At 38.7% G+C, this 14,331-nt stretch overlaps 1 protein-coding gene across 1 annotated transcript in view; it reads left to right on the forward strand.

Annotated features, from left to right (window-relative positions):
- Positions 1-14,331, forward strand: part of CFAP70 (cilia and flagella associated protein 70) — a 116,493-nt gene that overhangs the window by 88,424 nt on the left and 13,738 nt on the right. The window contains 4 exon segments of the mRNA XM_028513969.2: positions 2,089-2,210; positions 3,705-3,857; positions 4,347-4,508; positions 7,471-7,560. Of these exon segments, the coding sequence (XP_028369770.1) occupies positions 2,089-2,210; positions 3,705-3,857; positions 4,347-4,508; positions 7,471-7,560 (527 nt within the window).

Raw genomic sequence — 14,331 nt, forward strand, 5'->3', positions numbered from 1 at the left:
TTGTAGACAAAAAGGAACCCTAGTGCACTGTATGTAGGAATGCAGACTGGCGCAGCTGTTACAGGACAGATCTGTGGGAGGGGACAAGATACATTTACCAAATGGACCCCCTGCCCTGGGGTCCCTCTGTGCTAGGTTCACCTTGCCCGCTGCCAAAGAATTATGGCTCTCGGTGCCAGAGTTTGGTAAAAAGGAAAGGAACTATTTATTCAAAAGTTATACAGACTTAAGAGTAATGACTTAATGTCTTCATTAAATTCCCAAAGTCCCTTAAAACACCCACCAACACACAGTCCTTCCTTCCCCTCTCTTCCCGGTCTTGGGTACCATATCTCAGGAAAAAAATAGAAGTCCATGGCTTGAGTACCCCCAGTTCTTCCCAGTAATCTGGGCTTGGCTGGCAGGAAGCCCAGAGGTTTCCTGTGGTTCCCAGCATCATCAGCGGTGTTGCCAGGATCTCCAGTTCTTAAATCCAAACTCATGTGGCACCTTCTCATGGCCCACCAGCAAGAGTCCTTTCACCCCTTTCCTTCTCTGCAAGATCTTACATTGTCTCTCCTGATTCCTAAGCCACATAGCAAAGGGAGCCCCAAAACCATGTGGTTCCCCTCGTATGGCTGCCATGTTTAGGTTTAAATCCCAATGCAGACCTTCCTCTGCAGCTGCATTTCTGACTCCTCCCGCAATGCACCTGCCAGCATTCCTGTATTTGTCCAGCTTTTCTAGGCTGCCATAGGAAGTCCAGGGAGGCGTGGCCCTGTGGCATGGAGCAAACCATCTCAAAGTTTTCACACAGGTGCTATAACCAGGGGGAGCTACCTCCTAGTTATGTCATGGGTCAAACTCCCATCTCTCTGGCTCAAAGCTTGGCCACAGCTACTTAACATATCTATGAAGCCAGCCAAAAGTTATAGATACGCAAAATAAGTCTCAATGGCCCTGCTTCCTGTGTCCTATCCCCCAGTTCAGATTTGTGAGGGTGAGGAAATCCACTTTATAATTCCTGGACACCCTAAGTTCTGGAACCTGTTTCAAATCCTTCGTTTGTCGGGGGTGGGGGGCCGGTGGCACCCTGTTACACAGCCACTGTGGAAAACAGTATGGAATTCCCTTAGAACACTAAAAATTGAACTGCCTTTTGACACAGCAATTCCACTGCTGGGGCTATAGCCTAAGAATCCTGAAACACCAATCCAAAAGAACCTATGCACCCCAATGTTCATAGCAGCACAATTTACAATAGCCAAGTGTTGGAAGCAACCTAAGTGCCCATCAGTAAATAAGTAGATCAAAAAACTGTGGTACATTTGCACAATGGAATACTACACAACAGAAAGAAAGGAGCCCCTACCCATACAACAACATGGATGGAACTGGAAAGCATTATGCTAAATGAAATAAGCCAGGCAGTGAAAGACAAATACCATATGATCTCACCTATAAGCGGAACCTAATCAACAAAACAAGCAAGCAAGCAAAATACAACCAGAGACATTGAAATAAAGAACAAACTGACAGTAACCAGAAAGGAGGTGGGTGAGGAATAATAGGAGATAATAGGGGAAGGTCTATCAAGGAACATGTATAATGGACGCACGGACAGAGCCAAAGGGCATGTAGGTTCGAGAGTGGGAAGCGGAGATGGGTGGGGCAGGGGACCGTGGTGGCATGAGAAGGGAGACAACTATACTTGAGCAATAATTAAAAAAAGAAAAGAACAAAAAATAAATAAACAAGGGTTTATATTTAGCTCAGAATACTAGCCAACTACAGACCTATGATTTTCTAACAATCATTCTTCATTTTTAGAACATCTATAGATTGTGTTTCACATTCGGGAAGATCTGAATACTTTTTAAAATACTTTTATTTGGTTGTGATTTGCACTTGGAACCACCAGTAGACTAATCTTAAGAACCTTTGAGGTCTCCTCTTTGGGACCATTGGTATGGAGCAGCCTATTGCTTTCCAGATTATAATCTAGCTCATATATTAGATTAGAATACTCTCCCTGCTCCATTAGTGTACCTGAGCTTTGTATACTTTTTCCTTTACACCTAATTGTCTATTCTTTTGATACATTTTCAGAAGCATCAAAATCTCAAGATTCATCAACTTTTCTGCATCCTTCCCCTCAGGGTGTTTCCCAAACTCCTACCACCATCTTTATGGAGACCATACACTTTTTGATGAAGGTCAACGCTGTGCAGGTCAGATTATTTGGATTTGAGCAAGTTAGTAGAAAAATTTTAATGAACTACTTATTCTGTGTGTGATGGTATCTTTGCAAGCTTAAGTGTGTTTGATGCAGAAATCAAATAAGCTGTTGAGAGCACACTGTAAATCCAAAGGGGTGAGCATCCAAGTGTGAACCACTCTCTATAGAGCACGTCAGAGGACCTCACTGCAAGTCTGCTTCCTGCAGAATATCAGCACAGTGAATTCAGACCGAGTCTTATGTAAACTGATGTCACTGTATTATGGGAACTCGTATTATGTGAGTGTTGGGGGTTCACAGGAGCCTAATCATACCCTTCTTCTCTTTCAGGTTCTGAACCCATTGGAACAGATACACAATGCTAAATGGGGGGACTAAAAATATTAAATTGTTTTACTGGTAAAACGGGGCTGGAGATGTGACTGGTTCCAGATTTGACTTACCCATGCTATCATAGGTGGAACAGGTGGATAGCAGCCTCCTCCCAGAGAAGAACATCCTAGGAGGTCTACCTGCCACATGGGAAACAAGAAATATGTATCCATGAAGCAAGCAATAGGAGAGAGAGCAGGATCCAGCTGGCCCCATCCAGTGATCCCACAGTATGCATGCTCCACTTTGTGTGGAAAAGTTCAAGAAAGGGCAAGAATGATGAACTGGGTGCGAGGGGGCCACATTAAGCTTCCCCAGTAGAGAAACAGGCTGTGTCCCTGCCGCCCATGTCAAAGAGCCAGAATGCAGGGAGTGGGAATAGCTGCAGAGCCTCCGTCCAGTACTTCCTGAGAAGGTGTTTAAGTGTTAGTGGAACTTTCTATATTATAGGCTGAGATAGGAACAGAAGGGAAAGAAAAGAACAGAAGGGTTCTCCCTTTGCTTAACAAGTATGTGTGACTTTGTCAAATTTTCAGACCTTGTATAGTATTAAAAATAGAGAATAGCTCTAAGTATAAAACTGATGCATATAACAAATATTTGAGAGTGTGTCAGAAACAGATACACTGTTTCCAAGATTCTGAGTATAGAATTTTAGCAGAGAGGTTTTTGCCTCTCTTTAGGTTTCCTTACAATTACAGCTGCCTAAAAATGTTACCTCATGTGTAAATGTCAATGAAGTGTCTCTCTGCAGCATAACAAATACAGGTTAATAGTCTGGTTTCTCTTCAGATCATATAAATCTTTCTTCTTTTACAAATACAGGTTAAAACATATCTGGTGTGATGACTAGCAAGACCAGCGTTGTGCAATACTGCCAATTATTCACTTGGAAAAGTCTACATTTGATGACTAAGTGAATAGCTGGTAATGGATCCATGATGAGTGGAACATTTATAATTCACCTCTAACCTTTTGAAGTTGATAATCACTTCATTTTATAATATGTTCCTTATTATTTATTATCAGAAACAGAATCTTCAACCATAAGAGCCATGGAACTGACACAATGCAGCCATTTATATGTTCCTTATAATCCAATGTTTCCTTGCAGTATGTGCACAGAGTGCTTGCACATGAGCTGTTACGTTCTCAGGGAGGCCCCAGCTGTGAGTATTACTTGGTGCTGGCTCAGATACACCTTCTCAAGAAGGACTTTCCCAAGGCGGAGGAATACCTTCAACAAGCAGCTCAGATGGATTACCTGGTAATAACTTTTGCTAAAGCCTCTTGAGTTTAGTTTGAAGAAGGGGCAAGCAGGCTTTCTTAAAGGTGGCAATGTCATATCTCAGGTAGATTTCTGGCAACCAGAGGTGGGGATCATCAGTTGTCAGTTAATTCGTCTATCTATTTCCTTCCATTGGTTTTTCTTAAGTAATCATGAGTTTTGCAAAGGGACAGAGGAAAAGATAAGGACAGCTCTTTAGCAGATAGTTTCTCTATTTCAAATTTTCTGGACTTCTTTTTTCTCATTGTGAACACTATCATTGTTAGGCTTCAATGTTTTTCTTAATATTTACCCCAAAAACAAAACTGCAAGAATACAAAAAAGAAATGAGAGGACAAACCTCTTTTTAATTGAGTGCTATTAGAAAAAGAAAGCAGTCTTAATCAAAATTTTAATGTTTAACAAAGCTCATTAATGTACTTTAAAGTACCACCTCATCCCATGTACACCTGCTCTTCACTTTTTCAGAACCCTAATGTCTGGAGTTTGAAGGGCCACATCAATTTTCTGAGTGGAAATCATGCTGAGGCCAAGGCGTGCTATGAGAGAACTGTTAGTTTTGTAGTGGATGCTTCTGAGATGCACTTCGTGTTCCTGCGACTGGGGCACATCTATCTGGAGGAGAAAGAGGTGAGGGGTAGAGGATGGGGAATAACCATGTCACTCAGGTCATGGTCTGGGATCTGACTATGGGCAAGTATTAACATCCATGTTGACTAAAAATTAATACAATAATGGCACTTTTATATTGAAAGAAAAGGTGACCTGTCTGGCATCAGATAACCAGTAATTAATAGAAATAGGATTTAAATACAGGCAGTGTCATACTAGTCTGTGGTTTTAAACATCATATACTAAAAAGTTATTAAGAATTCAATAAATTTTATTTTAGCTAATTTTCTTTATTAGCAGTAGTAGAGATATTCTTAACTTGCCCTAACTAATGGAAAGTGTCATGGGCTTCGACATAAGTGCTTCAAACTTCCTCATGGATACAAAGGATTATATTTAATTTGGCCGAGGCTAACCACATTTCACAGGGCACTCTAACTGACTTTTTAGCAATTCCTCTCCATGTTTTAGGAAATGCTCCAAAGCCTTCTAAAGGAAACTTTTTGTTATGAAAACTTTCAAATACATGTAAACAGAGCAGAAGAGTGAACCAACATGGACCTGTGACTCCACTTCAACAATTACAACATCCTCCCGAAGGCCTTTTGTTTTGACTTTATTCCATTCCCCACCTCCCAGAACACCTAGTTTTCTTTATGTTTAAAATAAAACAACAGCAACAAGAAGTTACAATGCCTTATAATTTAAGTAGGAGAGCTCACATAGGCTTGAAAGAGAAAAATTGCAGTAAATAATAAGAAGCTTTCCAATGTCATTGCAAGCTGCGTCTACACAGAGCTGCTGACTTATGCGGTCACTCGGCTGTTTGCTATGGCTCCGCTGTAGTTCCGTCTCACATGGAAGATACAAGACAAGAAGTGGTCCTTTGAGGTTTACTACTTTTTTTTTTAGTTTTTCTAAATGTCTCATGTACTACTGAGAGCTTCTAAGATGTTTTACAACAAGCGAACAGACTCTTAGAATAGTGAGTTTCTATCAGGTATATTCCTTAGTTCAGAGATTCTGTGTGTCACCCCACCACATGATGTCACTTTTAAGTGAGAAGGGGTAATCTCTAAGTCTAGGTGGAATTCAAATAATCACTGTGGTCACCCAGAACTTCCTGTGTAACTCTTTGCTTCAACTCTCAAAGAGACTATGAATGTCTTTGGAACTGCTTTCACGTCAAAGTCTGCCCTTTAATTTAGTCTGTCCATCTCTCGCACAAGTCTTCTTGCAATAGCTCTCTGAAAATAGACATCAAGTACAATTTAAGTCCAGAACAGCCAACACAACATTAAAAGAACAGAAGTGGAGGACTGGCCCCCTACCCAACTACAAGACTCAGTATAAACTATAACAATGATCAGGTCAGTGTGGTATTGGTGAAAGAATAGGCAAATATATCAATGGAACAGAATAGAGAACCCAGGAATAGATCCACATAAATACAGTGGAGAAAAACAATCTTTTCAACAAATAGTGGTAGAACAACTGGACATCCATATGCAAAAAAAAAAAAAACAACAAAACACCAGAATCTAGACACAGACCTTATGCCTTTAAAAATTAACTCAAAATGGACCACAGAATTAAATGTAAAATGCAAAACTATAAAACTCCTAGAAGATAATATAGAAGAAAACCTATATGATATTGGAAATGGTGCTGACTTTTCAAGTACAACAACAAAGGCATGATTTGTGGGAGAATTGATAAGTTAGTCTTAATTGAAATGAAAAGTTTATGTTTTATAAAAGATAATGTGAAGAGAATGAGAAAACAAATCATAAACTTGGAGAAAATATTTGTAAAAGACATATCTGATAAAGGATTGCTATCTAAAATATAAAAAGAACTCTTGAAACTTGACAATAAGAAAACAGTCTGATTTTAAAATGGGTCAAAGACCTTAACTGATACCTCACCAAAGAAGATAGGTAGATGGCAAATAAGCATATGAAAAGATTCTCCACATCATACATCATCATGGAAATACAACATTTAAAACAACATTGAGATACCACTACACATCAACATCTGGCCAAAATCTAGAACATTGGCAACATCAGATGCTGACAAGGATGTGGAGCATCAGGAACTCTTATTTATTGCTGGTGGGAATGTAAAATGGTACAGCCACTTTGGGTGACAGTTTGGCAACATCTTACAGAACTAAAATTATTTTTAACATCCCATGCAGTGATTGTGCTCCTTAACATTTACCAAAAGGAGTTAAGAACATATCCACACAAAAATCTGCACTCAGATTTATAGTGGTTTGATTCATACTGGCCAAAACTTGGTTGCAACCAAGGATGTCCTCCAGTAGGTGAATGGATAAAGAGTTTGTGGTACATCCAGGCAATGGAATATTATCAGGGATAAAAGGCAATCAGCTATCAAGCCATGAAAAAATACAAAGGAACCTTAAATGCACACTACTAAGTGAAATAAGTCAACCTGAGAGGCCTACATACTGCATGATTCTAACTGTATAAAATTCTGAAAAAGGCAAAAGTATGGAGACAGTAAGGAGACCAGTGCTTTCCTGGGGTGGGTGAAAGGGACTGATGAATAGGTGGAGCACAGAGACTTTTTAGGGCAGGAAAATGCTCTGGTGAAGGATACCTGTCATTACACATTTGTTCAAAGCCATAGACTATATGGACTTTGGGCGGTGATGAAGTACCGGTATAGATTTATCAATTACAACAAATGTACCACTGTGGTGGGGGAGGCTATACATGTGTAGGGGCAGGACGTATGTGGGAAATCTCTGAACTTTACTCTCGATTCTTCTATAAACCTAACTCCCCCCCCAAAAAAAAATTTTAAGGTTTAAGAAAAGCATATAACTCAAGGACTCAACTTAGATTTGTCTGGAGTGCAGCTGCAGAGGCACCATGATTATCTTAGTACTGCAGTGGTTGAAGCCTCCAAAGGAACAATGGCTTAGTGAGTTTTTTTTCCTCTACAGTATGAAAAAGCAAAGAAAACCTACCTGCAAGCCTGTAAGAGATCACCTTCATGCCTTACTTGGCTGGGACTGGGAATTGCCTGTTATCGGGTAAGAGGATGAGGGCTTGACACTAGCCCGTGGTATAGCTGACCTTGATCCCTTGGTCTTTCAAGCACCCTGGCAGTTTGGATGACAGTGAAATAGCAATCAGGGCCATTTTCTCTTATGAAAAGTCGCTCTTCCAAGTTGTTTAGTAAACTGAAGTTTAATCTGAAGTAGAAAAATAAAACATTCTTTAAAAATCCTGCAGAAACTTGAACCAAGAAGATACATAATAAAAAATTTCAGGTTATTTGATACAGAAGCTCATAATTTTATAATGCTATCTGTAAGGGAAAAATGATATAAAAATCTCCTCAAATTAAAGAAATTGATTGATATTTACTAAGCTCTATGGTCTCTTGATATTCAGGAGCAGCTGCTATAGCTTCTGGTAGGCCTTGTGCTCTGCCATCCCTAAAAATGCTCAAGTTACCTTCCTTCCCTCTAATCTTTGAAAGAGGTGGGCATCCTGCTCTTCTTGTCTAATTTTTCACATGTATTCTTGATTCTATCCCTCTCCTTCTCTTCTAATACCTTACTCTCTTAATTTTTTCTTTCTGCGTGATTTAAAATTGTAAACTGTCCTTCTCAGTCAGCTCTTTGCCCATGCCTTCCCCCTTCTTATTAAACAGCGGTGATGATGACAGCCTTCCTGGTTGTCAACCTTTGAACCAAAAGTGGTATCTACATTTCTTGTCTTCTTTTCCTTATTGCTGTTTTTAAACCATAAAGAAAAGATATGTTCATGACAGAAAATATGTAAGATACAAAATATGAAGGAAACATAAAATGGTGGGAAATATCCATAGTCCCACCACCACTCAGTGATGACCACTGCTAACATCTGAGCACATTGTTCTCCAGACTCTTTCCATACACATATGGAAGCAATTGTAAATATATATTTACTGCTTAAATAAGGTGATCATGTTATTCATCATACAAACCAAGACACTTCTGAGAATGAAAAAAGTGCTATTAATAATTACAATGGGACACAGATACTGTTCCAGGCCAATCAGGGCATGTGATCACTTATACATAAGCCATGTGCCCTCTTCTCCACCTTCCCAGAAAGGAAGTAGCATTTGTAAGTTAGAAACCTGGCAATACTGTTCAAATCACAAGAAATTATTCAGATAAGTCATGAATCTCTTTATTTTGAATAGTGTTAGGAATAGTTTTAGTGGGATAAGGGGAACAAGAAAGAAAGAAGAAAGGAAGAAAAAAGAAACAAAGAAACCGAAAAAAGAAAAAAAGAAAGAACAAAAGAAAATAAAAAAAAGAAAAAATATTTAAAAAAAAAACAAAGAAAAAAAAACAAGAATAAAAAAGAAAGAAAGAAAAAAAAAAAGAAAGAAAGAAAAAGAAAGAAAGAAAGAAAAAAAAAAGAAAGAAAGAAAGAAAGAAAGACAGACAAAAGAAAAAAACCACAAAAACTTGAGTTAAACCCTACCATTAAAACTTCCAGGTAATCTCTGGCCCTCATCAATGTTTTAGTTAAACTATACCAATGTGTGGATATACCATAATTTGTTTTACTAATCACTTATGATTGGACATGTTAGTTTCTACAACTATACTATTTATTAATAAACAAAGCTAAAATAAACACTCTTGGACATAAATTTCTCTGCTTAACTTTCATTATTTCCTTAGGATACATTCTAAAGGAATGTAGAAAAATGTTCAAATATTTAAATTATAGTGTCAACTTGCCCTCTAGAGGGGGTGTATACTGATTTATACTTCTTCAGAAGGTATGAGTCATTTTACTTTTACTTCATCAATAATGAACATTATCATTTGCCAATTTGATAGGTATCTTTTCAAATATTTTTATCTGTATTTTATAGGTATCTTTTAAAATAGTTTTTTATTTTTCAATTACAGTTAACATGCAATATTATATATTAGTTTCAGGTGTACAAGATAGTGATTAGACATTTACATAATTTATAAAGAGATCACCCCAATAAATTAGTACCCAACTAACACTATACGTAATTATTACAGTATTATTGACTTTGTTCTCTATGCTGTACTTTGTATCTTCATGACTATTTTGTAACTACTAACTTGTGCTTCTGAAATCCCTTTCCCTTTTCATCCAACCCCCAACCCCTTCCATCTGGCAACCATAAAAATGTTCTCTGTATCTATGAGTTTGTTTCTGTTTTGTTTATTCATTTATTTTGTTTTTTATATTACACATAAAAGTGAAATCATATAGTATCTGTCTTTCTCTGTCTGGCTTATTTGACTTAGCATAATACCTTCTAGATCCATTCATGTTGTTGCAGATGGCAAGATTTCATTCTTTTTTATGGCTCAGTAATATTTCATTGTATATAGGTACCACTTCTTCTTTATCCATTCATCTATTGATGGACACTTAGCTTGCTTCCACACCTGGCTAATAATAATAATCCACACCTGTAAATAATGCTGCAAAGAACGTATGTTTTTATTTACAATGTGTTCTTTCAAATTAATGTTTGGGGTTTCTTTGAATAAATACTCAGAAGTAGGATTGCTAGGTCCTTCTTTGTCTCTTGTTATAACTTTTGTTTTAAAGTTTATTTTGTCTGGTATAAATATTGCTACCCCAGCTTTCCTTTTTGTTTTCATTTTAATAAAATAACTTTTTCCATCTTTTCACTTTGGCCTCTGTGTCTTTCAAGCTGAAGTAAGTCTTGTGTAGACATCATATATGAGGGTCTTGTTTCTTATCTATTCAGCCACCATGTCTTTTGATTGGAGCATTTAATCCATTTAATTTAAAGTTGATAGATATATAGTTATTATTGATAGATATATAGTTATTGTTGATAGATATGTAGCTATTGTTTGATAGCAATATAGTTATTATTGATAGAAATGTAACTATTTGCCATTTTGTTATTCATATTTTAAACTTTGTTTTTCTTCTTAAAGAAGTTCCTTTAATATTTCATGTAATATGGGTTTGGTGGTGATGAACTCCCTTAGCTTTTTTCTTGTCTGAGAAGTTCTTTATCTGTCTTTCCATTCTAAATGGTAGCTTTTGCTCTTTTCATGACTTTGAATATTTCATGCCAGTTCCTTCTGGCTTGCAAAGTCCCTGTTGAAAAATCAGCTGACAGTCTTATGGGAGCTCCCTTGTAGGTAATTAACTGCTTTTCACTTACTGATTTTAAGAGTCTCTTTTTATCTTTCACTATTGGTACTTTAATTATGATGTGTCTAGTGTGGTTCTTTTTGCATCCATCTTGTTTGGGACTCTCTGTGCTTCCTGGACTTGCATGTCTATTTCCTTATCCAGATAGGGACATTTTCTATCACTATTTCTTTTTTTCTTTTTTTTTTAAGATTTTTAAAACTTTACTTATTTTTAGAGAGGGAAGGGAGGGAGAAAGAGAGAGAGAGAGAGAAACATCAATGTGTGGTTGCTGGGGGTCATGGCCTGCAACCCAGGCATATACCCTGACTGGGAATTGAACCTGCAACACTTTGGTTCGCAGCCTGCGCTCAATCCACTGAGCTACGCCAGCCAGGGCGCCCATCAGTATTTCTTAACTCATTGATCTGTCCCTTCTCTTTCTGGTACCCCTATGATGCAAATGTTGGTATGCTTGATGTTGTCCCAGAGACCACTAAACCAGCACTTTTTTTCTTTTTAAAAAATTTTATTGCATTTATTGGGGTGACATTGGTTAATAAAATTATACAGATTTCAAGTGTACAATTACATCATCTATAGGTATAATATATCATCTGTATATTTTAGTGTGTTCACCACTCAAAGTCACGTCTTCTTCTGTTACTATTTATCCCCTCTTTACCCTCTTCTACCTGCCCCCACCCCCTTTCCCTCTGGTAATCACCATATAGTTGTCTGTGTCTATGAGGGCTTTTTTTCTTAACCCCTTCACCTATTTCACCCCTCCCCTCTGACGGCTATCAGTCTGTTCTCTGTATCTGTGAATCTGTTTCTATTTTGTTTATTTTGTTCATTAGATTCTAACCCCATTTTTTAAAATTATTATTTTTTCTTTTTGCTTTTTTGATTGGGTGTTTTCTGGTACTTTATCTTCCAAATCACTAATTCTGTCCTCTGCTTCATCTACTCTACTATTGATTCCCTCAATGTAGTTTTCATTTCAGTTATTGTAGTCTTCATTTCTGACTAGTTCTTTATTGTTTCTATTTCCATTTCTATGTTTCCTATCTCTTTGTTGAAGTTCTCAGTGGTATCATTGAGCATCCCTATAACCAGTGTTTTGAACGCTGCCTCTGGTAGATTGATTGCCCTCATTTTGGCTGCCTCACTGTTTGTTTCTGTGTAGTAGCTGCTACATCTCTTGGTCTTGGTACAGTGGTCTTATGTAGTTGGGACCCAGTGGTGCAGTCTTCCTGGTTACCTGAGTCAGGTGCTCCAGGTGTGTCCCTTGTGTGGGTTGTATATGCCCTGTTATTGTAGTTGAGCCTTAACTGTTGTTGGCACATCAATAGGAGGATTGACCCTTGGGCTGATTGGTTTGAGGATTGGCTATGACTACAGTGGAGGAGCTGTTGTGCAGGGGCTGACTCTATAGAGCAGGATTTGATTTAGTAGGTCTTGTCTGCCTGCTAAGTCTGCCTTTTGGCTATGTTATTTGTGGAGGTGGTTGGGTGATACTCTGTTGTGGTCTGAAGCTAGCCCTCAGGTGTGTTGATCCTGGGGCCTCTTGGGAAGGGCTTTGGTGTAGGCCAAGGTCAGCTGCTGCCTGTGCCCTTCCCAGGGCCTCTTGGTATGAGCAGCAAATTGATCTGTAGGTCGTTGCCTCGTGTGCTAGGCTTGGAGGTGTCCTGGGAGATGCTAAGCTGTGATCTGAGGCTGGCTGCTGAGGCCAGATGCTGCTTGTTTGGGTTTTGCAAATGTTTGAGAGATTTTAGGAATGGCCTACAGCATGAGCCAAGACAGGCCATTTATATAGAAAAGCCCCTGAAGAATGCTTGATTGGGTTGAAAATTGGGTTGGGTTGAGGTCTTAGGGAATCACCAGGGTGGTATGAAGGATTTTAGCTAGGTTGATGGAGACTCAGATATAGCACCCGCCTGTGTGTGCAGGCTGGGTGCGGGAGGGCTCAACAAAGGAACAATGCTTCTGGGAGCACTTCTGTATGGGAGAAAGCTGCCCCTCCAGCACTTGCCCTGAAGCCAGAGAGTCCCTCCTCGTATGTTCCTGGTGCCTGTAAAGCTACTGCCCCAGTGCTGGAGCTCAGAGTCTAAGTTCATGAATGGGCCCTTTAAGATGAGTACATTGGACTCCAGAAGCCCTCAGTCTCCACTCAGCCACAATTGCTGCTGTTTTTCACAGCTGGAAGTTATGAGGACTTTTCTGCCTTCACCAGAACCTTGGGCTGGGGAGCTTGACATGGGGTTGGACCTTTTGCTCCTCAGGGGAAAATTCTGCAGCCAAGATATCCCTTCCCATTTTTAACTGCCATTCATGGGGTGTGGAACCAGCCTGGTCTGCCACTCTGCCCTTCCTACCAGTCTTGATGTGGCTTCCCTGTATAGCCTTAGTTATAGGACTTCTGTCCAGCTAGATTTCAGGTGATTCTCAATGATGGGTTGTTTTGTAGTTTCAGTTGTAATTTTGATGCAGTTGTGAGAGGAGGTAGGCACCGCGTTACTTACTCTGTGATCGTGACTGGAAGATCAATATGTATCTTAATTTGCATTTTATCACCAAGGAGGTTGAAATCATGTGATATACATATTTGTGTACTTGTGAATTACCTGTTTCATTTCCCAAGTTCCATTTACCCTTCACTATTACAATCAGGTGTGTAATCCCTTACCACTTTACTGAAACTTATCTGACAGAAGTCCCCTATGACTCACTAATTGCCAAGTGCAATAGACAGTTTAGATGAAGTCTCGGTGACACTTACCTGTGTTGACTACTTCCTGTTGAAGCCTTCTCTTCCCTTGACTTTCATAATACCACATCACAATGTTTCAGTTCTGTGTTTTCCTCTCTGATGTCTCATGCTCAGCCTTTTTTACTGGCTCCTAGTCTTACACCCATGATAATTGTTGGATCTACTCCAGTGATCTTAACTACCACTTGTGCCCTAATGAATCCTAAAGATTCAGTTTGTAACACTTTTCAAGTTCTGGCCCTTATATCTAACAGTGTAATGGACAGCTCCATTGGTGGTTTCTTAGTCACCTCATAAAATGTACATATCCAAACTATAGTCTAACTTATTTCTCAAAGATTCTCACATTCCTTGAGCCTATACCTTCTCCTATATTCCCTGTGTTGGTGAATGGGGCTATAATAAACCCAGTCAACCATGCCAGAAACCAAAAAGCTATCCTAGTCTACTTTCCTGTTACTTTTAATCTAGTCATCAAATATCCTATTGATTTGGTGCTTAAACATCTCTTAAGTCTATTGTCTCATCTTCTTACCTATTTTTACTGGTCTAATTCAAGCTCTTTTCTTTCTTTTTTAACATATCTGTCAGGGAACTCTTTGAGGGCAGGGATTTTATTTTCTCTTTTTCTCCCCAGTATCTATCATATTGCTGAGAGAGAATCCTTAGCACATACTTGCTGATTGAATAATGAATCAGTATTTCAGAGACATTTAAAGTGTAAGTCCAAGTTATGGGCTTTGCTGAAAGGTCATTTGTCATATTGGTCCTTGGGCCTAGAAATCCATTATTTTCTAAAATAGAAAAATGAGAGCTACTTTATTGGGGAAAGGAGTGCTTTATTTTTTCTTAGGTTGCCTTTTGG

Source organism: Phyllostomus discolor, chromosome 5 (assembly GCF_004126475.2).
Source record: "Phyllostomus discolor isolate MPI-MPIP mPhyDis1 chromosome 5, mPhyDis1.pri.v3, whole genome shotgun sequence".
Classification (NCBI taxonomy): domain Eukaryota; kingdom Metazoa; phylum Chordata; class Mammalia; order Chiroptera; family Phyllostomidae; genus Phyllostomus; species Phyllostomus discolor.